This window comes from Maniola hyperantus, chromosome 25 (assembly GCF_902806685.2).
Source record: "Maniola hyperantus chromosome 25, iAphHyp1.2, whole genome shotgun sequence".
NCBI lineage: Eukaryota > Metazoa > Arthropoda > Insecta > Lepidoptera > Nymphalidae > Maniola > Maniola hyperantus.
Window position 1 is genome coordinate 997,291 of NC_048560.1, and position 24,957 is coordinate 1,022,247.

Here is a 24,957-nt window from a genome sequence, read left to right on the forward strand (position 1 = left end):
ATTTTTAACTAAAAATAAGGGATTACGCACGCAATGATTCTAAAATCCAAGTCTATAAAGTAATATCGGATTGCGAAGCTGAAGTGGCAATGGGCAGGGCACATAGTTTGTAAAACCGATAGACGTTGGGGTCCCAAGGTGCTGGAATGGCGACCTCGCACCGGAAGACGCAGCGTTGGAAGACCCTCCACTAGGTGGACGGACGACATCAGACGAGTCGCAGGGAGCCGCTGAATTCAGGCGGCGCAAGACCGTGAAAACAACCATAACACTGTTCTAACGAAAATATTTATTCTTCAGTTATATAATTATAAGATATTAACTAATTAATATTAAACAGATTGACAGCACTGTATCGCCTCACTAAGTCACAACACAATAGCAGTATTTGTTCAGGTGTGGGTGAGTCGCACTCACGCACGCAGGCTCTGTGCCGTATCTGAAACGAAAAAAAAACTATTAAAATAATAAAACACCGGCCAAGTGTGAGTCAGGCTCGCGCAACGAGGGTTCCGTACTACAGTTGCATTTTTTCGACATTTTGCACGATAATTCAAAAACTATGATGCATAAAAATAAATAAAAATCTGTTTCAGAATGCACAGGTGAAGACCTTTCATATGATACCCCACTTGATATAGCTATCTTACTTCGAAAATTGAAATTTGAAAATACTAATTATTAGTTCATGACCACAATTTAATTTTTTTTGTTTGATGTTACACGGTTTTTAGATTTTTCCCCTTACGTCTGCTATAAGACCAACCGACCTGTCAAAATTTCATGATTCCAAGTCAACGGGAAGTACCCTGTAAGTTTTTTGACAGACGACAGACAGACATACAGTCAACAAAGTGATCCTACAACCCTTGTAGGATCACTTTGTTTTTCCTTTTGAGGTACGGAACCCTAAAAAGTAAAAGTCGGATAAACGGTTTTGGATTTTAGAGACTTCACGATACGGAATAGTCATTTAAATAATTTAATAAAAAAGTGTGTCCGCCCGAACAGGGACTTGAACCCTGGACCCTTGGATTAAAAGTCCAATGCTCTACCGACTGAGCTATCCGGGCTTCGTTGATATTTCCAAATATTTTAATTAGAAAATCCGCATTTTCAGAAAAGAATATATTTTTGTGTACACAGATGATACTTTGTAATAGGTAGGACAGGAAGTTGTTATGTAATTTGATCACTCATTAGTAGCCCGGATAGCTCAGTCGGTAGAGCATTGGACTTTTAATCCAAGGGTCCAGGGTTCAAGTCCCTGTTCGGGCGGACACACTTTTTAACTACTTATTTATAACAATTTTTTTTTTAAATATTATAATAAAACTTAAAGCTAGCCTTATCTAATTACTATATTATAAATCATGACCGCGTGGAATGGTGCCAAGAATACTGGCTGCATTTCCGCGCTGGACAGCCAGGCTGATCCGTTGCGCAAAAAATGAGCCAGCCCTTCTGTCACCAGATGAGGCTATTAATCACGGTGAAATGTCTCGTAAAAATTTTTTAGCACTAAGACTCCATGGCCCCAGGGTCTCCACGGCAAACGGCACAAAAATGTAACTCTCTAACTCTCTATAACAATTGCTCCATTAAAAGTGAAAACAATTTCGGAATAACAATTAAGTTTTTTTTAAAGATTTCTAAGAACTAATGTTTTTAAGCTTATTTCGTAGTTTAACGACATATTTTAATGTAGATAACAGGTACATACCACGATTAATTTGGCGTTTTTATTTGTCGATATTTCAACACTTGCAATACAAGAAAGAGGGTAGTTTGCTATTGCCCTTGGCAGCTCGAACTTCATCTCTCGCAGCACCGCAGTCCCGTCGTGACCACGAACCGTGCAATTGGGTGAAATATCGACAAATAAAAACGCCAAATTAATCGTGCAGGTAGGTACCCGTTATCTATATTAAAATATTTCTACTAAGTACATAAAATTTTAAACGGGAAATTCTCTCGGTCGTATCGCAAAGAAGCTTCGAACGCCGCCCGCCCTGGGCTCAATACCTGAGAAAATACTCACGCGGAAATTCTAGAGATATCCTTCTCTGATATATCAAAGCGATCTTTCTCTTGGTCGTATCGCAAAGAAGCTTCGAACGCCGCCCGCCCTGGGCTCAATATGACCTGAGAAAAAATATTAATATTATCGTTACGGTTGTGCTTTGATGAGAGATGAACGGAAGTCAGACGATAAAATAAATAGAATACTTACTTAGTCTTTTTTGGGATTCCGTACCTCAAAAGGAAAAACGGAACCCTTATAGGATCACTTTGTTGTCTGTCTGTCGGTCTGTCAAGAAGCCTACAGGGTACTTCCCGTTGACCTAGAATCATGAAATTTGGCATGTAGGTAGCTCTTATAGCAGACATTCGGGGAAAAATCTGAAAACCGTGAATTTGTTGTTAGGTACATCACACAAAAAAATTAAATTGTGGCCATGAACTAAAAATTAGTATTATCCATTTCGAAGTAAGATAACTATATCAAGTGGGGTATCATATAAAAGGGCTTCACCTGTGCATTTCAAAACAGATTTTTATTTATTTTTATGCATCATAGTTTTTGAATTATCGTGCAAAATGTAGAAAAATACGACTGAAGTACGGAACCCTCGTAGCGCGAGCCTGACTCGCACTTGGCCGGTTTTTTAAAATTCAGATAGGTACAAGCACAGATTAGAAAAACTAAAGGTTTCTCTAATCTGTGGGTACGAGTTAGCCCTTGACTGCGTTGCGAGTTGCTCGCGACTGATTGGTGCGACATGCACACACGTACGCAATTTCCGTGTATACGGCGTAACCACAAGTAAAGTTCATTCGCCTTCGTGAATATGAATAAGAGTCCCCGCAGACCACAAACTTTTTATCGGCCGATAGTTTGATCGGTTTTTTAATCAGTATGAAGATGTATGTAAGTGAGCAAAAACGATTACATCTTCATACTGATTAAGAAACGGACCAAACTATCGGCTGATAAACAGTTTGTGGTCTCCGGGACTCAGATAAGGATAGAAGGTATACCAAGGCTTGATAGTAAGTGGCGTGTGAAGTATTGGCAGATGTTGACTTGAACTCGTTATATTTTGGACCCTGGCGAGTGACCCACATTGTGCTAGTCAGATTTCTAACGGCGCATAGTGATCTGCAAAAATACCAATTTACAGAACGTCATTGTGGACGATAGGCGTCATCATTATCATGATCAACCCATCGCCGGCTCACTACAGAGCACGGGTCTCCTCTCAAAGTGAGAAGGGTTTTGGCCACAGTCTACCACGCTGGCCATGTGCGGATTGGTAAACTTTACACACCTTTGAGAACATTATGGAGAACTCTCAGGCATGCAGGTTTCCTCACGATGTTTTCCTTTACCGTTAATGCAAGTGATATTTAATTAATTAAAACGCAGATTGCTCCGAAAAGTTAGAGGTGCGTGCCCGGGATCGAACCCCCGACCTCCGATTAGAAGGCGGACGTCCTAACCACTAGGCTATCATATACTTCGTCCGCGTGAATTTAGGTTTTTAAAAATCCCGTGAAAACTCTTTGATTTTCCGGGATAAAAGTAGCCTATGCCACTCTCCAGTCTCCGGTCTTTACCAATATCCATGCAAAATAATCGAAAATTACATCGAAATTTTGAACCCGAATTTTACCCCCTTCAGGGTTCAATTTGCAATAATCCTTCCTTAGCGGATGTCTACGTTGCAATAGCTATCCGCATGCCAAATTTCAGCCCGATCCGTCCATTAGTTTGAGCTGTGCGTTGATAGATCAGTCAGACAGTCAGTCAGTCACCTATTCCTTTTATATATTTAGAAAGAACGCAATTTGCTCAGTTGTTCATTGTTAATTAATGTTAATAGTCTTCACAAACGAACAACTAGTTCGCCCTTGAAGTTTATGTTTAGGGAGTCATCTTTAAGATTAAAGATACTTGACAATTTATTTAATGAGAGCAATTATTCTAACACGACAAGATACTAAATAATGAGTTATTTAATGAACTAGCGACCCGCCCCAGCTTCGCGTGGGTGCAATGTAGATACTAATGTGGTGTCATTGCCTAGGAAATTCTCAAATTAGAGGATTTTTCCCGACCTAATTCACATTATATCAATTTCTCTAGGGATCTCTAATTTTTTGAGAATTAAACTATACCTATAAACCTTCCTCTTGAATCACTCTATCTGTTGGTGAAAACCACATTAAAATCCGTTGCGTAGTTTAAAAGATCTACGCGTTCATACATACAGACAGCGGGAAGCGACTTTATTTTATACTATGTAGAGAAGAAGCGATGAAATTGCAGGCATTATCTAAATATGACGCACTCATCTATATAATATATTATGTATAAAAGGAAAAGATGACTGACTGACTGATCTATCAACGCACACCTTAAACTACTGGACGGATCGGGCTGAAATTTGGTATGCAGCTATTATGACGTAGACATCCGCTAAGGAAGGATTTTTGAAAATTCTACCCCTAAGGGGGTAAAATGGAGGTTTGAAATTTATGTAATCCACGCCGACGAAGTCGCGAGCTAGTAAATAATATAAAGGCAAACGTTTGTATCAGTGGCGTGCACAGGGTTTGAAGCCAGGGTAGGCATTAGTTAGATAGGAACCTGTGGCCCTACCGCGGTTGTTTGACAGCTACAATGTCACGATCGCAATCACCTCTGATTGGTTAATGCTTGCTCACTATTGGCTACAATGCATTGTTGCAACAAGAATGGCACAAATTCAGCCAATCAGAACAATTAAGATTGTAATAATGATTGATGCAGGTTTTAGACAATCGCCCTGCTGTTTACTGGCAGGTCATAATGTAGCATTGAGCTATTACAACTGGGGTAAGCAGTGCATTTATGCCTCTATGACCTGCACGCCACTGGTTTGTATGTGTGTGTGTGTGTGTATGTTGTAAATTATGTATCTCCATTCCAAATTTCAGCCAAATCCTTCCCGTAAACACACACACGCACAAACTTTCGCCTTTATAATATTAGTGTGATTGTGATTAGTCTAAAGGAGCTCTAGGTCTGGCTGGACGCTCCCTTAGACCCAAGGCCCATGGTGGCCAGTGGCGTGCACAGGGTTTGAAGCCAGGGTAGGCATTAGTTAGGTAGGAACCTGTTTACTGGCAGGTCATAATGTAAAATTTGCATTAAGCTATTACAACTGGGGTAAGCAGTGCATTTATGCCTCTATGGCACGACACTGATGGTGGCCCTACCTCTTCTCTTCAGTAATGTTGTTGATGAACTGCAATAGAGCAGCGACGGAGCGGCGGAACATAGGGTCATGGGGGGCCACGGCGTATGACTCCGTGTTCAGACACACACACCAGTGTGGTGTTACCTCTGCTTCTTCACATGTACGGGTTTTGGGGATCTATCGGGATGTACAAAAAAATTAATTAAAAACTTCAATCCATCGCCAGCTCACTACTGAGCACGAGTTTCTTCTCAGTATGAAAAGGGCCATAGTCCACCACGTTGGCTAGGTGCAGATTGGCAGCATTATGTGAAGTCTTTGAGATTATTATGGAGAACTCTCATGTATGTCGGTTTCCTCATGAATATTTTCCTTCACCGTTAAAGTGAGAATTGTTGCACACATAACCACAGAATCAGTACCCTTATCTTCTCTATATATAAAAATGAATCGCTAAATGTGTTGCTGATCGCAAATCTCGAGAACAGCTGAACTGATTTCGCAAATTCTTTTTTTATAATATTCCTTAACGTACGAGGATGGTTCTTACGGAGAGAAAAATTTAAAAAATTGCAAGTACCTATTAAAAAAATATTAAAGAATCGACTATCAGGCGGTACGAAGTTCGCCGGGTCAGCTAGTTAAAAATAAAAATTTAAGCTATAAGTATTCAACGGTTCCAAAAGGCTAAGTCCTCTCTTCAACGCAGCGTTGGGTACTACAAAGTCGCTGGCGTGCTGGCCCAGTGCCAACGCGTCCAACATAGTGGTGTGGATATCGAACGGCGTAGTCAACACTTGAGCGTTGGCTTTGAGATTGTGGTACGCGTTGGGTCGCTGCCTTTTCAGCCTTTTTGGTAATAACGCTCTAAATCCGCACGAATGGAGAGAGCATCAGTGAAAACTTAATAAATAAAAATTGAAGCTATATTCACCGGTTCCAAAAGGCTAAGTCCTCTCTTCAACGCAGCGTTGGGCACTACAAACTCGCTGGCGTGCTGGCCCAGTGCCAACGCGTCCAACATAGTGGTGTGGATATCGAACGGCGTAGTCAACACTTGAGCGTTGGCTTTGAGATTGTGGTACGCGTTGGGTCGCTGCCTTTTCAGCCTTTCTGGTAATAACGCTCTAAATCCACACGAACGAAGGGAGCATAAGTGAGTAATAAATAAAAATTCAAGCTATATTCACCGGTTCCAAAAGGCTAAGTCCTCTCTTCATCGCAGCGTTGGGCACTACAAACTCGCTGGCGTGCTGGCCCAGTGCCAACGCGTCCAACACCGTGGTGTGGATATCGAACGGCGTAGTCAACACTTGAGCGTTGGCTTTGAGATTGTGGTACGCGTTGGGTCGCTGCCTTTTCAGCTTTTCTGGCAGTACGATGGACATGAAGGGTAATCGTTCGTCTAGTTTACCCTGGCGGGTTGCACGTATAGGGCCGAATCTACAACAAATAAAGTTAAAATGGCGTGGCGTGTGAGAAGTCATTTTTTACGCATTAGGTGTTACTAATATTATCCATCATACTTTACCTAGTATCACCTAGATTTTTATATGGCACACCTTTTAATCCTACTAATATTATAAATGAGAAAGTGTGGATGTTTGGATGTTTGGATGCTTGTTACTTAATCACGCAAAAACGGCTGAACGGATTTGGATAAAATTTGGAATGGAGATAGATTATACCCTGGATTAACACATAGGCTACTTTTTATCCCGGAAAATCAAAGAGTTCCCACGGGATTTAGGAAAGTGTAAATCCACGCGAACGAAGTCGCGGGCATCGCTAGGAATTAATAATAATTTAGATAAGGGAGGGGAAATACAGGGTGTAACCAGAACGCTAGCAAAAACTTAGCGTTATTGTTATACTATCTAAACACAATCCAATACCAATAAATGTTTGCCTCGTTTTGTAGTTGTAGTGATTTAGTATTTTTCAAACCCGCAATGTATAGCGTGCAAAACTCGGGTCAATGCTCCGTTTACGACGCGGCATTGACTCCGAGTGGCCTACATACGGAACGTTCGTTGACCTCTAGCGTCAGTCAGATGTTTTACTTGCAATATATCGTGTACAAAATATAGGATTTTTTAATTTTTTTTCGCGTTTTTTTAATGGTATCATAATATCACTGATCATCAGTACTATCACCTGTCTTCGTTTTTGCCAGCGTTCTGGTAACACTCTGTATATTACCTGGGCCCGTGGTCCCCCATAACAATGAGCATAGTATCCTCCAAATACCCTGCATCCTTGACATGACGCAGGAAGTCAACCAGGTCATCATCAGCCGTGGATATCTTGTAGAAGTCATCATGCGAGATGTCCGCTATGAAGGTGAAACAGAATCGCTTGCCTTTGACTTTCATGAACTGAAAATAGTGCGGGAAAATTGGAAAATTAAATTTTTATTATCCAATCCAATCCAATCCATCAGCGCGTCCTGGACATAGGCCTTTCCAAGAGCGCGCCACCAAACACGGCCGTCTGTCTTGCTCATCCATCCGCTCCCCACCACCTCCTTCAGGTCATCGGTCCTACTAAATTTTAAATACCAAGAGCACGAGTGAATAGGCATCTGGTAGGCATGCGCGCTCCAACTGACAATACCACGGGTTTTATTTTATTTTTATTTTATTTATTTTATTCGTTAATTAGTAATCAACAGCGATACAGACAATATAAATTTACATAATATCAGACTGAAAATAAGGCCAAATAGGATTACAATTTTGTTTAACAGATTATAATTATTGTATATTTATAACAGAACAAAACAAAAAGTCCCTAGAGAGCTCCAGTATCTACATACAACACGATTACCCACAGAAAGTTTTGGAAATCAGGAAAACCTTAAAAGAGCAAGTAAAAATGGAAAGAGATCAAGGAAATAGAGCAGTCATTAAATATGACAAACTCTTTGTAATTAAAAATAAAGGAAGCTCTAAAACTAGACAGAAAAGACCATTGAACATCACTCCTCCACAGGAAAAAAATACGGCAGAAAAACAAAATGAGCGTACTCCTGACTATGATAATATACAAATAAATAAAAAGAATAAAACGATGTCCTATGGAATACGCCAATATATACAAAACAAAAATAAAGATAGCACGACACCAGAAAATCAATAGCAACTAATTCAAATACAAAAGCCGAAAAACACTAGCCGCATAGAAAAACAGAACATTATTAAAAAAAAAAAAAAAAAAAGTAGAGCAAATAAAAATTAAAAAAAAAAATCGAACGGCTTGTCACCGCGGGGGCAGTAGACAAAAACCCTCCACCAAACAAAAAAAATTCTATAACGCCACTTTCAATGTTAGATCGGTGGCGACATGGAGTACTCTAGCTAGAGACCGGTGCATAATGCATATGGGGAGGAATGGAGGAGGCTTAAACCGCCACAGGCGGTCCTTACATATAAATAAAATATATACCTACACAAATAAGTAAAAAGCATGTTTATTATGATGTTATTATAAGGAAAATATTATAAATACCTACTACTTATAACGACGGAAATAGGATTAAAAAATTAACTAGATTATAAGCAAAATGTTGTTAGAGTAGTGTCATAGAATTAAGAATTAATATAAGGAATCTAAATAAAGCTTTTATTATATTATTATTTTAAGCAAGCTTTACAATATAATAATATGAAATAAATGGCAATTAACTAGTAAAAATACCTAGTAGGTGATACACAACACATGCATGTGCTGTGTATGTGATGTGCCTGATTAAAATTAAATTTCCATACCTGTCTGGTCAAATCCAGAAGAACCAAAAAAGAGGGTCTGTCCCCAACGCAGTATCTTCCTTTTACGCCTTGATTCCATTTTTCACCATTCTTTGACTCCTCCATGAAGAACGACCTAAAGTTTTTATATATTATAAAATAAAATAAAAATAAAATAAAATTAATAGACGATGCCCGCGAATTCGTCCGCGTAGAATTAGATTTTTAAAAATCCCGTGGGATATCTTTGATTTTTCAGGATCAAAAGTAGCCTATGTCCTTCCTCGGGATGCAAGCTATCTCTATACCAAATTTCATTAAAATCGGTTAAACGGATATAGGCCGTGAAAAGCTAGCAGGCAGACAGACATATAGACAGACAGAAAGACAGATACACTTTCGCATTTATAATATTAGCATGGATGGCAAGTCAGCCTTTCGATCTCAATTCTCATCTTGCCAAATATTGGATATCAGGATATAAAATCTATATCAGAATAAGAAAATGTGGGAGTTAGTTAATAGTCTTGTAAGAAATAAAATTAAAACGGACACAGCACCCCCTACACTCATTGTAGAATCGGGTACGATAAATAATCCTACTCAGATTTGTCAATGTTTTAATGACTTTTTCTCCACAATTGGTTCTAATCTTGCTAACGAAATACCACAACCTTATCACCAAAGTTTAACAAACAGCTCTCAAAGTTCATCTAATGACACACTCCACACATTTGAACCGGCCACGGAAAAAGAGGTAAATAGCATTATTAATAACATGGACTCGAATACTAGCAGCGGAATTGATGGCATTAGCGTGAAAGATATAAAATGTATAAAAAACTTAATACTCAAAATCTTAACTAAATGTCTAAATAAATGTCTTGAAGGTGGTGTATTTCCAGACACTCTGAAAATCGCAAAAGTGACCCCAATATATAAGTCGGTATCCAAAACAGATCCAGGAAATTATCGGCCAATATCTGTTTTACCAGTGTTGTCAAAAATTTTGGAAAAACTTATATATTCTCGTCTTTATAACCATCTAAATAAAATTAATTTCTTTTTCGAACAACAATATGGCTTTCGCTCAAAATGTAACACCACTACAGCAGCGGTGGATCTCACCAGTAAAATTAAAACAGCTATAGATAAAAAACAAATTGCACTGGGTATATTTATCGATTTAAAAAAAGCTTTTGATACAGTAAGTCATACTATTTTATTACAAAAATTAAAAGAAATTGGAATCATGGGCCCTGCACATAATATACTAAAATCATATTTAAATAACCGGCAGCAAATAGTTAAAATAGGAAATTTTGAAAGTCATCCAGCAAAATTAAGTTATGGCGTACCACAAGGCTCCATATTGGGGCCGTTACTATTTTTAGTTTACATAAACAACATTAGCAGCGTTAATGTATTCGGTAACATTACGTTATACGCAGATGATACCTGTTTATTCTACTTTGGAAATGATATAACAAGCATTGTAAAAGAAGCTCAAAGTGATTTAGATAGACTCAGTGAATGGTTTCTCTCAAATTTACTTACAATTAATACCAAAAAGACAGCCTACATGATTTTTGCAGCCAAAAATAAAAAAATATGTGACTATGATAACCTAACAATATTTAATAAACCAATACAAAAATCTAATAGCGAAAAATATTTAGGACTATTATTAGATAATAAACTTACATGGCAAAATCATATAGAATACCTTAAAACAAAAATTTCACCCTTAATAGGAGCCTTACGTAGAATATCATCTTGCATACCAAAGAAAGTCCGTCCTATGATATATAATTCTCTAGTCAAACCTCATATTGAATATCTTATCGAAGTTTGGGGAACTACCGCGAAAACACATATCCAAAAATTACAAATTCTTCAGAACAAATTAATTAAAGCACTATATAAATATGATTATTTAACACCTACTAATAAACTATATAAAGATACGAAAGTTTTAAATATAAGTCAACTATACGCGCTTAAAACCTGTATTCTTATTAGAAAAATAATTACAGCGGACATACACTCGCAAATAAGCTTTAAAAAAAGAACAATCACACACTATTTACGAAAACGCAACAAACTACATCTACCTAAAATTAGAACCAATTATGGAAAAAAGAATATTCTCTTTGAAGGAGCGCTGTTATACAACAATTTACCTGAAATAATTACAAAAAGCAAAAGTTTTGCTATATTTAAAAAACTACTGATCGAACATTTACAAAAAACCTAAATGAATATGTTAATGTGACCTCTTCCCTATATACCAGTATTGTAACCGTATGAATGTTCTGTCCCGCTAATTCTTTTACTACCTACCTACATAATTATTTTTTGTAACATTAATGTTAGATATTAAGTACTAGATAGTGACACTTAGATACCATGTACATACCATTAATTTAAGTAATTAACTTAATGTAAACTCTCGATGTAATTCTCGATACATAAGTGAACTATTGTGTTCTTTATTGAGAAATAAATGTCTTTAAACCGAAAATACTAGCTGAAGCCCGCGACTTCGTCCGCGTGGATTTACGTTTTTCAAAATCCCGCGGGAACGTTTTGATTTTTCGGGATAAAAAGTAGCCTATGTCCTTCCCCGGGATATAAGCTAACTCTGTACCAAATTTCATCAAAATCGGTTGAACGGTTAGGCCGTGAAAAGCTAGCAGACAGACAGATAGACAGATAGACAGACAGGCAGACACACTTTCGCATTTATAATATTAGTATGGATGGATAAAACCACATCAATCACCGTCAAGCATATAAATGCTTGATCAAGCAAAAATCTACGGTGCTTGACGTCAAGCCGCTTGACCGTCTCGGAAGCCTTTAACATAAGGTACGCTGACCTGAGGTAGTGGTCAGCTGGTCGCTCGCTGAACCCATTGTAACGGTACTGGAAGGAGCCAATCCAGGGCATATCTTCGTAGTAGGCTGTGTGATACCTATAGGGGATTATACATATAAGTAAATTCAATGAACCTATAGCAAATTAAGCTTTTGGTTCATTGTATATCATGGACTTCCGCAAAGTAACGCCTGCTTCTATACAACATGTTATAAGTAAATTGTTATGGTTCTGTTCTCAGTTATCAGGACTCTGTTCTTGGCCCAATGTGTTTAACAAAATTGCGTTCCGATACGATGCCGTGTACAAACCGATCCCATTGCCATTGATGTACATTATACAGCCGATGACTAGGCCAAGTGCGCAACAGAAAACCAGATTGCGAATCACCTGCATGATGCATCAATCATTTAATGACTGCATCAATGTCAAAATATGGTTTTCGTTGCACGGTTCAATGGAGACAATCCATAAAAGATCGAGCGCGGAGAAAAAAATGTTTTGACAGTTCATTTACAGTATCGATAAAATTTGTTGTATGAAAAATGGAAAAAGCTTGATGTGATTGAGGACGCGTTTTGAAGTTGGATGTCATTTAAGGACCTCGACAAAATATGTTACGTCAAATGAGGTTCAGGATAATAAAAAAGAAGATTATATATGTAGTATCAAATTCAAATTCAAATTCAAATGATTTATTCAAAATAGGTAATAAATTACTCGTATTGATGGTCTGGTATGGTGTTACATTTGTAAGATATAGTGGTGATAATTATTAGTGGTATAATCAGTATTCACCCATCTTTCTTCGCGGTATGAAAGATGAACAGCTTAGGATCGAGGTAGGTGTTCTTGGAGACCCTCTGCCTGGCGTAGGTGTGATGCTGCAGCTCAGTTCTCCCGGAGAGGATAGGAAATAACGCGTCTGGCGTACCATCACCCACTATGTTGTAACTGGAAATAAAACTAGTCGGACTCGCCATAACACTTTCTTTGTTGATTTTCATAGCGGCCATTTTGAAATTTTTATTTTATGTGGAATTAGTTTTTTAAAAATCCCGTGGGAACTCTTTGATTTTCCCGGATAAAATGTAGCCTATGTCACTCTCCGGGTCTTTATCTAGACCCATGCAAAAAATCACGTGAATCCGTTGCACAGTTGCGACGTGATTGAAGGACAAACCAACAAACCAACAAACAAGCACACTTTCGCATTTATAATAAGGGTACTGATAACAGTAATGGAAATACACATTACCTATGTGAAAATTTCAGGTCTCTAACTTGTTCACGAGAACATAATAGGTACTAGGTAGAGACAGGTAGAGGTAGGTAGAGGCCGCTAACAGACGGACAGACCGACAGGAGGTTTAGTAGTAGGGTCCCTTAAAACCATAATATTTCTTACCCTTCTAAAACCACCGCATTCAACTCCTTAGCCAACACCTTATAACTCTTGGGCAGTTTGAGTATGAATCCACTTCGGGCTGCCGAGTCGAAACCCACTATTAAAATGTTCAGGCTGTCATTTCTTTTTGGAAGGGAAGGTGGTGGTGTCACTGGACGAACGCTGACTTTATAGCCGTGCCATCTTGATGCTATAAGACCAAAGCTGCGGGAAATATAGAGGGGTTACATTTTGGTTTTGAAAATGGATGGCATATTTTTTGTAATCAGTAAGTTGGTACCTACTCTAAGAAACAAAACAACGACAAGACTACTACGCCAAAAGTACGACATGACTACGCCAAGAGTACGACAAGAGTACGACAATAGTATGATGAGTCTACGACAAGAATATGACAACACAACGACAAGATTACTACAATAGTAAGATGAGACTACGACAAGAGTATGACAAAACAAAGACAGGTGACAAGACTACGACAATAGTATGATGAGTCTACGACAAGAATATTACAAGATAAAGTACGCTGAGTCTACGACAAGTCCTTATAATATTAACATTCTAAATTCATGTTCTATTTAGAACATGAATTTAGAAACCCATTTGGGTTACTCGAACCGAACTGTAGTCAAACTCGAATCGAACCGAGACGACCTCGAATCAAACTAGATTCGAACTCGAGTCGAACAATAGTTGAACAAGAGTCGAACTCGAGTCGAACGCTAATCGAAATCGAGTCGAACTCGAATTGAACTCGAATTGAACACGAGTCGAACTCGATTCGAACTGTAGTCGGCCTTTGGTTTAGTCTGTGCTGTAGTTATACGGAAATTTTTACTTAAGTACCCATTTTTCTCATATCCCGTACAGGAAACCTTGAAGTAATCGCTTCTATTCAACACGTACACTTCATCATTGACTAGCTTGACTGGTTCAGCTAATATATATTTGTGATCGTGTACATGTATGATGTCCTTATAGTAACATACTATGTTCTTCATCGTATCTAGTATGTGTTGGGTTACTCTACATTCTGACATCTGAAAATTTTGAAAAATTACAGCCTACGATAGCCAAATTTCAAAAAAAATTGTCAAACTTCATCTAAGTATTTAGTAGGAGCTTACGTTTACACAGTGTAACCAGAACGCTGGCAAAAACGAAGACAGGTGATAGTACTGATGATTACTGATAAACGATACCACAAAAAAAGCGAAAAAAATATTAAAAATTCTAAAATTTTGTAAAAGTTTACGATATATTGCAAATAAAACATCTGACGGGCGCTAGAGGTAAACGAACGTTACGTAAGTAGACCACTTGGAGTTTTACACGTTTATACATTGCGGGTTTGAAACATACTATAACGCACTAAACTACTTTAAGCTGTAATAGCCTAGTGGTTAGGACGTCCGTCTTCTAAACGGAGGTCGGGGGTTCGATTCCGGGCACGCTCCTCTAACTTTTCGGAGTTATGTGTGTTTTAAAATTAAATATCACTTGCTTTAACGGTGAAGGAAAACATGGTGAGGAAACCTGCATGCCTGAGAGTTCTCCATAATGATCTCGTGTGTGAAGTCTACCAATCCGCACATGGCCAACGTGGTAAAACCCTTCTCACTCTGAGAGGAGACCCGTGCTCTGTAGTGAGCCGGCGATGGGTTGATGATGATGATGGTGTTTGATGACGTATGTACTCACGTTACAGTTAACCCAATCGTATCCTTTGCAGACGATTTTCGGCCATTCCACGTTGTATTTCAGCGCCACCTTCGAGTATGGGTTCACTTCAGGAAACACGCACCCTACGCTCGATTCGTTTGAATACTGCTGACTATTTATTTTTATTCTGTTAGCAAAACCAAATTATTAGCACGGTCTAACAGGTCTGATCTGGTGGGAGGCTTCGGCCGTGGCTTGTTACCACCCTACCAGCAAAGCTGTGCCGCCAAGCGATTAAGCGTTTCGATATACGATGCCGTGTAGAAGCCGATCAGGGGTAGGCACCTATCTATAAGGTTTAATGAAATTGCATCATCACTTACCATCCGATGAGATCGCAGTCAAAGGCTCACTTGCATCAGAAAAAATAAAAAATAAATCAGGTAAGTGCGAGTCTGACTCGCACTTGAATGGTGCTGTACCATTGTATAAGAAATAACTCTTTTTTAAAAATTTAAATTTTTATTTTGGCCATTTTGAATTTTTTATTATTTGTTGTTATAGAAATACACATTCTGTGAAAATTTCAACCCTCTGCCTATTAAGATTCACGAGATACAGGCCGCTGACAAAACTTTCAGGTATCTACAATCTATGCCTGAGAGTTCTCCATGTTCTCAAAGGTGTATAAAGTCTGCCAATCCGCACTTGGCCAGTGTGGTGTTCAGCAGTGGGAGGGCGGGCGGTGCATATCGCATGCAGCATGCGATATGTTATACATATTTGATCTGTTTCAGCGGATTATAGGAAATTAAGCTTTTGATTCGTTGAATATCATGGAGTTCCGCAAAATAACGACTGCTTCTATACAGTGCGACAAGACTCTTTTGGCACTTGAATGACTTTGACAGGGGAGCGCTGTTGGAGAACAAAGGTTTAATATTCAAACACGAACAAAGGGGACACTTGACGGCAACGTTAGTTCCGATTTTCGCCACGCGCCAAGATAATCTTGTCGCACTTTACAACAGATGATACTATATACTTACGGGACTGTAGACTCTTCCCTGAGTATTTGATTCAAGCGGTACCAACTCCAAAAATATACAGCACTCAGGGCTACCACAACAACAAAAGTTGTCACACACTTTACATTTATTTTTGTACAGTTCAGGAATCCTTTAGTTTCGGATGCGCTCTAAAAATATTGGGAACATTTTTTCAAATTAGATATTTGATAGTTAATGCAAAGCCGTCGCCAAGCGATTTAGCGTTCCGGTACGATACCGTGTAGAAACCAATAAGGGGTTGATATGGGTTTATTAAAAACTATCATAACTAAGTAAAATTCCAAGTTAGCCCCCTTCCATCTAATCACTTCCCACCAGGTGACATTGAATTCTCCTTCTCACTAAAAAAAATGGTCAAGAAAATATGTCTTTTCCAACTTAGAACATCGCAATAAACCAGGAAAGAAAAACTATGACAGGAAAAAATATGTTCGTTTGTTTTGGTCACAGCTTACAAACTCTTTTATAAATCGTTATTTTCATATGGTATATTATATACCGAAATTTCATGTTCCTGATTAACCAAAATTTCAGGTTTGTAACTCATTTCGTTTACGAGCTAGAGATCTGTGACACGCGGACGGACAGACAGACAGCAGCACTATTTAAGTCATCATCATCATCATCATCATCAACCAATAGACGTCCACTGCTGGACATAGGGTCTCTTGTAGGGACTTCCACACGCCACGGTCTTGCGCCGCCTGGATCCAGCGGCTCCCTGCGACTCGACTATTTAGGTGCGGAATCCTAATTAAAAAAAATACACGCCACGTAAAAATAGTTGGTAGGTAACTAGAAAAATATAATCGCTTCGTCTCTCGCAAATTGCACCACATGTTAAGCCTCCTGTTCACGATGATCCAACGAATTCGGCTAGTGCGAATCAAACGAGTGCATTGCTGTTTGCGAATTACTTACGCCAAGAGTCTTTTAATACGGTGCAGTGCACTCAAACCATACCGACTGTACTTAGCTACTATTCGACAACCCCGCCAGTATTCGCCGATTATATTAGACCGACGTGAACAAGGATCTTTATAATAATTTATTTGATCAATAGTGCAGTTTCATTTTCAATTATTCGGCTAGTAAAATTATTTTTTAGTAAAGAATAAAAAAAAAGAGTGAATGGAAAACACTTAATTTTCTATTTCTTGCAATGGAGAATCCGCACTCATTCACATAAACTTATTATTGTAGGAATGTTGTAGGACTGCATAATAAAATTAGTAAGTATCATAAAAAACCGGCCAAGTGCGAGTCAGGCTCGCGCAATCAGGGTTCCGTACTACAGTCGTATTTTTTCGACATTTTGCAGGACAATTCAAAAACTATGATACATAAAAATAAATGAAAATCTGTTTTAGATTGCACATGCCTTTCATATGATACCCCACTTGATAATATAGTTAACTTAGATAGAAAATTGAAAATACAATTATTAGTTCATGACCACAATTTAATTTTTTTTGTGTGATCTAACCCTAAATTCACGGTTTTCAGATTTTTCCCCAAATGTCAACTATAAGATCTACCTACCTGCCAAATTTCATGATTCTAGGTCAACGGGAAGTACCCTGTAAGTTTCTTGACAGACAGACAGGCAGACAGACAACAAAGTGATCCTATAAGGGTTCCGTTTTTCCTTTTGAGGTACGGAACCCTAAAAATCTAAATAAATAACCTTAGATTAATTATTATTGGTCTCGCTCCGCTCCTATTTTAAAAGTAACTTAGTTTAAAATATTCATGACACTTACCTTTCGCAAAGCTAAAAGTATGGATATTATTTTCTGTTGTATCTTCATTGTTTTTATGCAATTACAACCACAAAAGCGATATCTAATTCTTTATTATAAAATTGCAACGTTTATTAACCTAACAGTGTGCTTAAAAGATTTTTACTTTGACAACTTATATAAGTATAAATTTTTTTTTCACAACGTACATCTAATCTAACGTGTACAAACTTTTTATAAAAATTTAAAAAGATTGTATTTTTCTAAAAAGGTTTTATAACTCTAACTATTAACTAACTTTTTGAATTCATTCGCTTTAACGGTGAAGGAAAACATCGTGAAGCTGCATGCCTGCGAGCTCTCCATAATATTCTTAAAGGTGTTGAAGCCTGACAATCTACACTTGGCCAGCGTGGTAGACTATGGCCTAACTATTCTCATACTGAGAGGAGAGGAGACCCGTGCTCTGTAGTGAGCTGGCTATTGGGTGATGACTGATGATGATGATGAACCATACGCTGGATTGCAGGCCAGTAAGCGGCCTGTGGTCTAATTTCTAGGGTGTACTTTCATCATCATCATCATCATGATCAACCCATCACTCACAGAGCGCGGGTCTCCTCTCAGAGTGAGAAGGGTTTTTGGCCATAGTCTACCACGCTGGCCATGTGCGGATTGGTAGACTCCACCCTTCGAGAACATTATGGAGAACTCTCAGGCATGCAGGTTTCCTCACGATGTTTTCCTTCACCGTTAAAGCAAGTGATATTTACTAGGGTGTATTTAATAATAATTCTATGATTTCTTACTTTAAACATGCTTTAAACTTAGATTAAATAGTATAGAGATTAGCTTACGGTCCATGTTCATACGACATTAACGTTATTTTTTAAGTGATTTCATGCTTATTAACGTTAACTTTTAAAGTTACACTCATGGTGTAGAATCCGCGGTTATGAATTACCCATATAATATAAACAATATACTCTGTAGAACTACCTAAGTAATCAGGGTTTTTTAATCTGAATAGTGCATAAGTTGACTTCCGATTTTCAATCTTCAAAACAAGCAATAGAACTTAAACTAAGCTTAACAATATAATCGGCCACAGCGTAAATCGGCTCGTTTATTTTATTAAACGACAAAGCCTTCAAATTACGTAAATCACCTTTTCTATCGAACACAAATTTGTATTTATTATAAACGTATAGACCTTTATCCGTGCACAAATACGTTCTAGCAAAATTATCTGTAGCTATGAAATTAGGAGCATGACTTTCGTGTGTGTTGATAGCCTTTGTGCCTAATTTTACTCTGAACAATTTTTTCTCTCGAGTAAAGAATATGTTATTATCGTCATCAATAATTAATCTGTCAACTTTAACTCCTTGTAACTCTGGTACTGGAGTTGCGAATCCGTCTTCAAACTTGTACGCTTCATTTCGTCTGTTAACAAAGTACAAGCCGTTTTTATAATGCATCGATATCACGTCGTCTTGTATTGGTAGTCTATCTGGAACTTTCTGTTCGTTGAATTTGTATAAGCCATTTGATCCTCCGATGTAAATTTTGTTGTTGAAATTGTCGATCGCAATAGCTGTAACGTTTGGTATACCATCAATAACTTTTGCTACATTTGTCTCGGTGTTTAAGTGACCTAAACGGTTTTGGAGAATTTTTTGCTGAAACAAATAAATGTTATTGTTTTATTGTTTCTCCCATCTATATGTATATCTACTGACAAGATGATGTCAATTTTATTTTTATAAATATCAATTTACTCAATTTGTGTTTTATCTAAACATTCTCGGAGATCTTGATTTATCATCATCATCATCATCGTCAACCGATAGTCATTCCCAATTGATATTGTAGGGACTTGTAAATACTTCCACATGCCACCATCTAGTGGGGATCTTTCATTTTCACTTAAACTTCGCAACCCGCTATAGCTATGTCGGTTACTCTGGACCTTGATTCCCTCTATCAATAATTAGCTTATGCTCGCGACTTCATCCGCGTGGACTACACAAATTTCAAATCGCCATTTCACCCCCTTAGGGGTTGAATTTCCAAAAATCCTTTCTTAGCGGATACCTACGTCATAATAGCATCTGCATGCCAAACAGCCCGATCAGTCTGTCAGTCTGTCACCTTTTCCTTTTATATGTACATATACTTAGATACGTACATCTGTGACATCCTCGAAAGTAAAGTATATAGAATTGTCATTCCTATTCACAGCTAAATCATGTATGTGGCTGATTCCCTCTTTGATAATCTTGAGGTTGTAGTACTTGTCGTCAATGTAGACACCCCGACACTTTTTATCTGCCGAAGTCAAGGCTAGCACCGCCGTTAAAATTATTAGAAGCTTCATTTTTATCTGGAAATATAAAGTTGTTATTCATATTAATTAGGTAATCTGTTAGATATGTAATACTTAGTTCGTTATTTCATATTACTTAATTAGACTTTTTGGTAAACAAAGAACTATATTTATCATTTACTAGCTTATGCGCGTGACTTCGTTCGCGTGGACTACACCAATTTCAAACCCCTATTTCACCCCATAGGTGTTGAATTTTCAAAAACTCTTACTTAGCGGATGCCTACTTTACAATAGCTATCTGCATGCACATTTCCGAGTGGCCTACTTATGCAACGTTCGTTGACGTCTAGCGTCAGTCAAATGTTATATTTGCAATGTATATCGTGAACTTTTACAAAAATATGTAGGATTTTTTATATATTTTTTTCGCGTTCTTTTTTCTGGTATCATATCTGTACCCGTAGTACAAGATTTTACGTCTCACCAAACCAAACCAAATTCGAGAGTCGAAATACTTCCGCGTTACAGTAAACTGGATCTTAGAAGCCTTGTTTTAAAGCTCAAGTTTGTCTACACTTCTACAGCCAGCGCTCCAAGCGGAAACATTGCGAAATTAAAATCAGTGGCATTGAATATTTGACTTCAATTCAAGGCTGTTTAGGTCCATTTTACTGTAACGCGGAAGTATTTCGACTCTCGAATTTGGTTTGGTTTGGTGAGACGTAAAATCTTGTACTACGGGTACTGGCTACATTCTGTATATTCTGTGCTGTACGTAGGTACGATAATAGTATTACCCACAAACTCTATGCGAGTATTACCTAACAATACGTTTATGGTACGCACGGGACGCACCTATACTATATACTACGTGTCGGTCGTATATGTGGTAGGCAGTGGCGTGCAGGTCATAGAGGCATAAATGCACTGCTTACCCCAGTTGTAATAGCTCAATGCACATTTTTTATTATGACCTGCCAGTAAACAGGTTTCTACCTAACTAATGCCTACCCTGGCTTCAAACACTGTGCACGCCACTGGTAGTAGGTACTTATTGTGACTGTTATATATTAAGTACTAGATGATGCCCGCGACTTCGTCCGCGTGGATTTAGGTTTTAAAAAATCCCGTGGGAACTAGTAAAAAGTAGCCTTCCTTCCCCGGGATGTGAGTTAACTCTGTACCAAATTTCATCAAAATCGATTGAACGGTTGGACCGTGAAAAGCTAGCAGACAGACACAGACAAACAGACAGACACACTTTCGCATTTATAATATTACTTAGTAAGTATGGATATGTTAGTATTTTTTATTTAGGTATCTGGGATGATTTAAGTAATTTTTCTCATAAAATGAGCAAAGGTCAATTAAACATTTTCCTGTATCTATAGTACGCGACAGGTCGAGATGGTAACCGGGGAAGTAACGCCCCGCACACCCCCGCGCTAACCCGTTGCGGGCGAGCCCGTGTGACGTGCGGGTGTGCGGGGCGTCCCCCTGATTGTCATCTCAACCTGTCCCGGACCTATCTCCCAAGTTCCAAATCTTGGTTTAAGAGCTTCTTTATTCCTACAATGTGGCCAATTCTCTTGTACACAATTTCTAAATTAAACTAAAATTGCACGTCTTCATCTTTTGCTATCTCTTTCATAATGTTGCTTGCGAAAAAGGATAGCACTAGATTTATTCCTGTTAATTTAGTTTAGTTTAGAGATTGTGTACAAGAGAATCGGCCCCTTATGTATAAGTAAATAAACTAAGTATTAAAAGTATTCAAATCTAAGCACCTCTCTAATAAACTACAGTAACTTTAAGTTAAGTTAACTTACCTCTTGCTAAACCGTGGGATTACGTAACACACGTCATGTGTATAGAGGTCTTGGTACACAACTACCTACCACTAAGTTATTACTTAACGACGTGGATCGAATTGTAGGTAGGTACAATCACATACAATAATTTCATTGAGGTTAGAGCACACAGACATGTGAAATCGCAACGTTTAAAATCAGTACCCTTATTATAAATGCGAAAGAGTGTTTGTTTGTTGGTTTGTCTTTCAATCAAGTCGCAATGGTGCAACGGATTGACGTGATTTTTAGGGTTCCGTACCTCAAAAGGAAAAACGGAACTCTTATAGGATCACTTTGTTGTCTGTCTGTCCGTCTGTCTGTCAAGAAACCTACAGGGTACTTCCCGTTGACCTAGAATCATGAAATTTGGCAGGTAGGTAGGTCTTATAGCTGACATTTGGGGAAAAATCTGAAAACCGTGAATTTAGGGTTAGATCACAAAAAAAAATTAAATTGTGGTCATGAACTAATAATTAGTATTTTCAACTTTCGAAGTGAGTGACTATATCAAGTGGGGTATCATATGAAAGGTCTTCACCTGTACATTCTAAAACAGATTTTTATTTATTTTTATGCATCATAGTTTTTTAATTATCGTGCAAAATGTCGAAAAATACGACTGTGGTACGGAACCCTCATTGCGCGGGCCTAACTCGCACTTGGCCGGTTTTTTGCATGGATATAGATAAAGATATGGAGAGTGACATAGGCTACTTTTTATCCCGGAAAATCAAAGAGAAAATCAAAATATAATGGGTCAGCTATAGGCTACTCTATCTTTGGAAAGACATTAGTATAGCGCTTTCTCTGTTACGTAGTCCCATACAAATGATAGAGACAGAAATCGCAATGGGCCATTTTGAGGCACCAACCAATTGACAGTGATGACACTGGGTTATGGATGCGAGACATGGTCGCTAACTATGGGCCTCATAAGAAAGCTCAGAGTCACTCAGCGGGCGATGGAGAGAGCTATGCTTGGTATTTATCGTATTTCTCTATGTGATTAAATCAGAAATGAAGAGATCCGTAAGAGAAACATAGTACCATAATAATAAATAAATAATAATAAATAAATAACCTTTTATTTGGGACCATAGCGCACAGTACAAAACACAACAACACCAGACAAACGTACATAAACAAAACAAAACAAAAAAACACAACAAAAACAAAGCAAGAAGACAAAAAATAATAGCTCAACGCAACGGGTTGCGAAGCTGAAGTGATGATAGGCAGTGCACATAGTTCGAAAAACCGATAGGTCATTGTGGTCAAGATGCTATAATGGCGACCTAGGTCACCTAGCATTGGAGAACGCAGCGTAGGAAGACCTCCATATTAGTTGGACAGACGACATTAAATGTCAAATAAGTGGCAGGGAGCCGCTGGATGGCGGTGGCGTATGACCAGCTGTGGACGTCTTATCGGTTAATAACTTGATAATGATGATAAGTTAACTGCGGGAAAACATTACTTCTACGCTTGGAACGAGCTCAAAGAGCTGTTCTAAAAGTAATGTTGGGAAAGCCAATACTATTTCCAACGAGTGAACTGTATTCATTGTGTGATGTCATGACAGTTCGACAACTTTACATTCTGCATGTAATCATGCGCAAGCACAAAGGCAGTTTTTTGACTCTGACCTATATTTTTAAACAAAAGAAGGTTTGACAAAGTGTGTAAAATAAAACCATGTAGAACAGAACTTGCAGGAAGGCATTACAACAAAGTTAGTTCGATAATATATAACAAAATTAATTACTACTTAAATATATACCCTGTCAATCTTCGTAGTTGCAAAATTTTTACGTCAAAATGGTTAAAAACACTTTCGTATAGTTACACAGAAGATATTGTGAATATTAAATAATGTACCTACCTATCCACACAGACATACAGGCCCATTATAGGCACTATCATGATAGCATGTGAAAACACACACAAACACACACATACACAATACACATACACACACACATATACACACACACACGCGCACACATACACATACACACACACGCACACTAGTTTAATAAGTGCTTTAAATTACTTGTGAATTCTGATTATTTAATTATTACTAATCTACTCTATTTCTATATTACTGTAATAAATATCTAAATCCGGAGGTGGGCGCTAATAGCTGTAACACAGTTTTTTAACTAACACAACTATTACCGTTTCCCTAGTGTTTATGTTCATATGTAAATTTGAAGAATAAATAAATTATTAAATTATCTAGTTATCTAAAAAAAAAAGGTTAGTTTCAGTTGTTATCAAAGACGCCTTTCACTCTACTCCGTCGGTGAGCGTTGCACCTTACTATTGAAATGTTCACCAACAAAAACAGTTAATTCCTATGTTCCTACTCGCAAAAGTCCGTTTAATAGGTAAATCTAATATCTTGATTTTTTAAAAATAGTAAATTCGCTTTTGCGTTGTTGAATTTCTGCAGGTGTCTATAACAAGCTTTAAGTCTATTGATAAAACTTGTTGCCTCTATACCTATCTACCTACATAATATAGGAACCTAGGTACATAGACACCTGCTAAGTTACTAACAACTTGATCAATAAGCTAAGATCTAGTCGAGACCGATAGAATATAATAGAATAGAATGTTTTTTTATTCATGTAAACTTTTTACAAGTGCTTATGAATAGTCAGGTAGTTTTAATTTACCACTGGTTCGGAATGCCGTTCCTACCGAGAAGAACCAGCAAGAAACTCGGCGGTTGCTCTTTTTAATTTTTCAATTTACAATGTTATTATACAAGCCATTGCAGCCCCGTGCATTGCTGGAGCGAGTCAAATCCAAGCTTTTTTATCGTTTACATAGTCTGCGACTGTATAATATGCTTTTTTTAGGAGCATACTTTTAACACATTTTTAAAACTTGTGTAAAGGCAAGTCTAAAATTGCTTGTGGAATTTTATTATAAAATATTACACTCATTCCCAAAAATGACTTTCCCACCTTCCAGAGGCGGAGCGCAGGAGTAGCTAGCTTATTTTT

At 37.9% G+C, this 24,957-nt stretch overlaps 2 protein-coding genes and 2 non-coding genes across 4 annotated transcripts; 1 reads left to right on the top strand and 3 right to left on the bottom strand.

Moving 5' to 3' along the window:
- Positions 1-268: 268 nt before the first annotated feature.
- Positions 269-17,835, bottom strand: LOC117993814 (uncharacterized). Its single transcript, XM_034981680.2, has 14 exons — positions 17,780-17,835; positions 15,996-16,144; positions 14,986-15,133; positions 14,131-14,324; positions 13,285-13,488; positions 12,675-12,830; positions 11,878-11,973; positions 9,017-9,131; positions 7,449-7,624; positions 6,437-6,689; positions 5,266-5,423; positions 3,043-3,163; positions 2,042-2,145; positions 269-439 (listed from the first exon to the last, which is right to left on the bottom strand). Exons 1-14 carry the CDS (start codon positions 17,825-17,827, stop codon positions 364-366), a joined length of 1,998 nt encoding a protein of 665 aa, XP_034837571.1. The 5' UTR covers positions 17,828-17,835; the 3' UTR covers positions 269-363.
- On the bottom strand, positions 1,001-1,073 carry TRNAK-UUU (transfer RNA lysine (anticodon UUU)). The gene has a single exon. It is a non-coding gene; the product is annotated as a tRNA-Lys (tRNA).
- TRNAK-UUU (transfer RNA lysine (anticodon UUU)) lies at positions 1,206-1,278 on the top strand. The gene has a single exon. It is a non-coding gene; the product is annotated as a tRNA-Lys (tRNA).
- LOC117993815 (ommochrome-binding protein-like) lies at positions 17,145-22,047 on the bottom strand. Its single transcript, XM_034981682.2, has 3 exons — positions 21,920-22,047; positions 19,950-20,144; positions 17,145-19,440 (listed from the first exon to the last, which is right to left on the bottom strand). Exons 2-3 carry the CDS (start codon positions 20,136-20,138, stop codon positions 18,811-18,813), a joined length of 819 nt encoding a protein of 272 aa, XP_034837573.1. The 5' UTR covers positions 20,139-20,144; positions 21,920-22,047; the 3' UTR covers positions 17,145-18,810.
- Between the last annotated feature and the right edge of the window lie 2,910 nt (positions 22,048-24,957).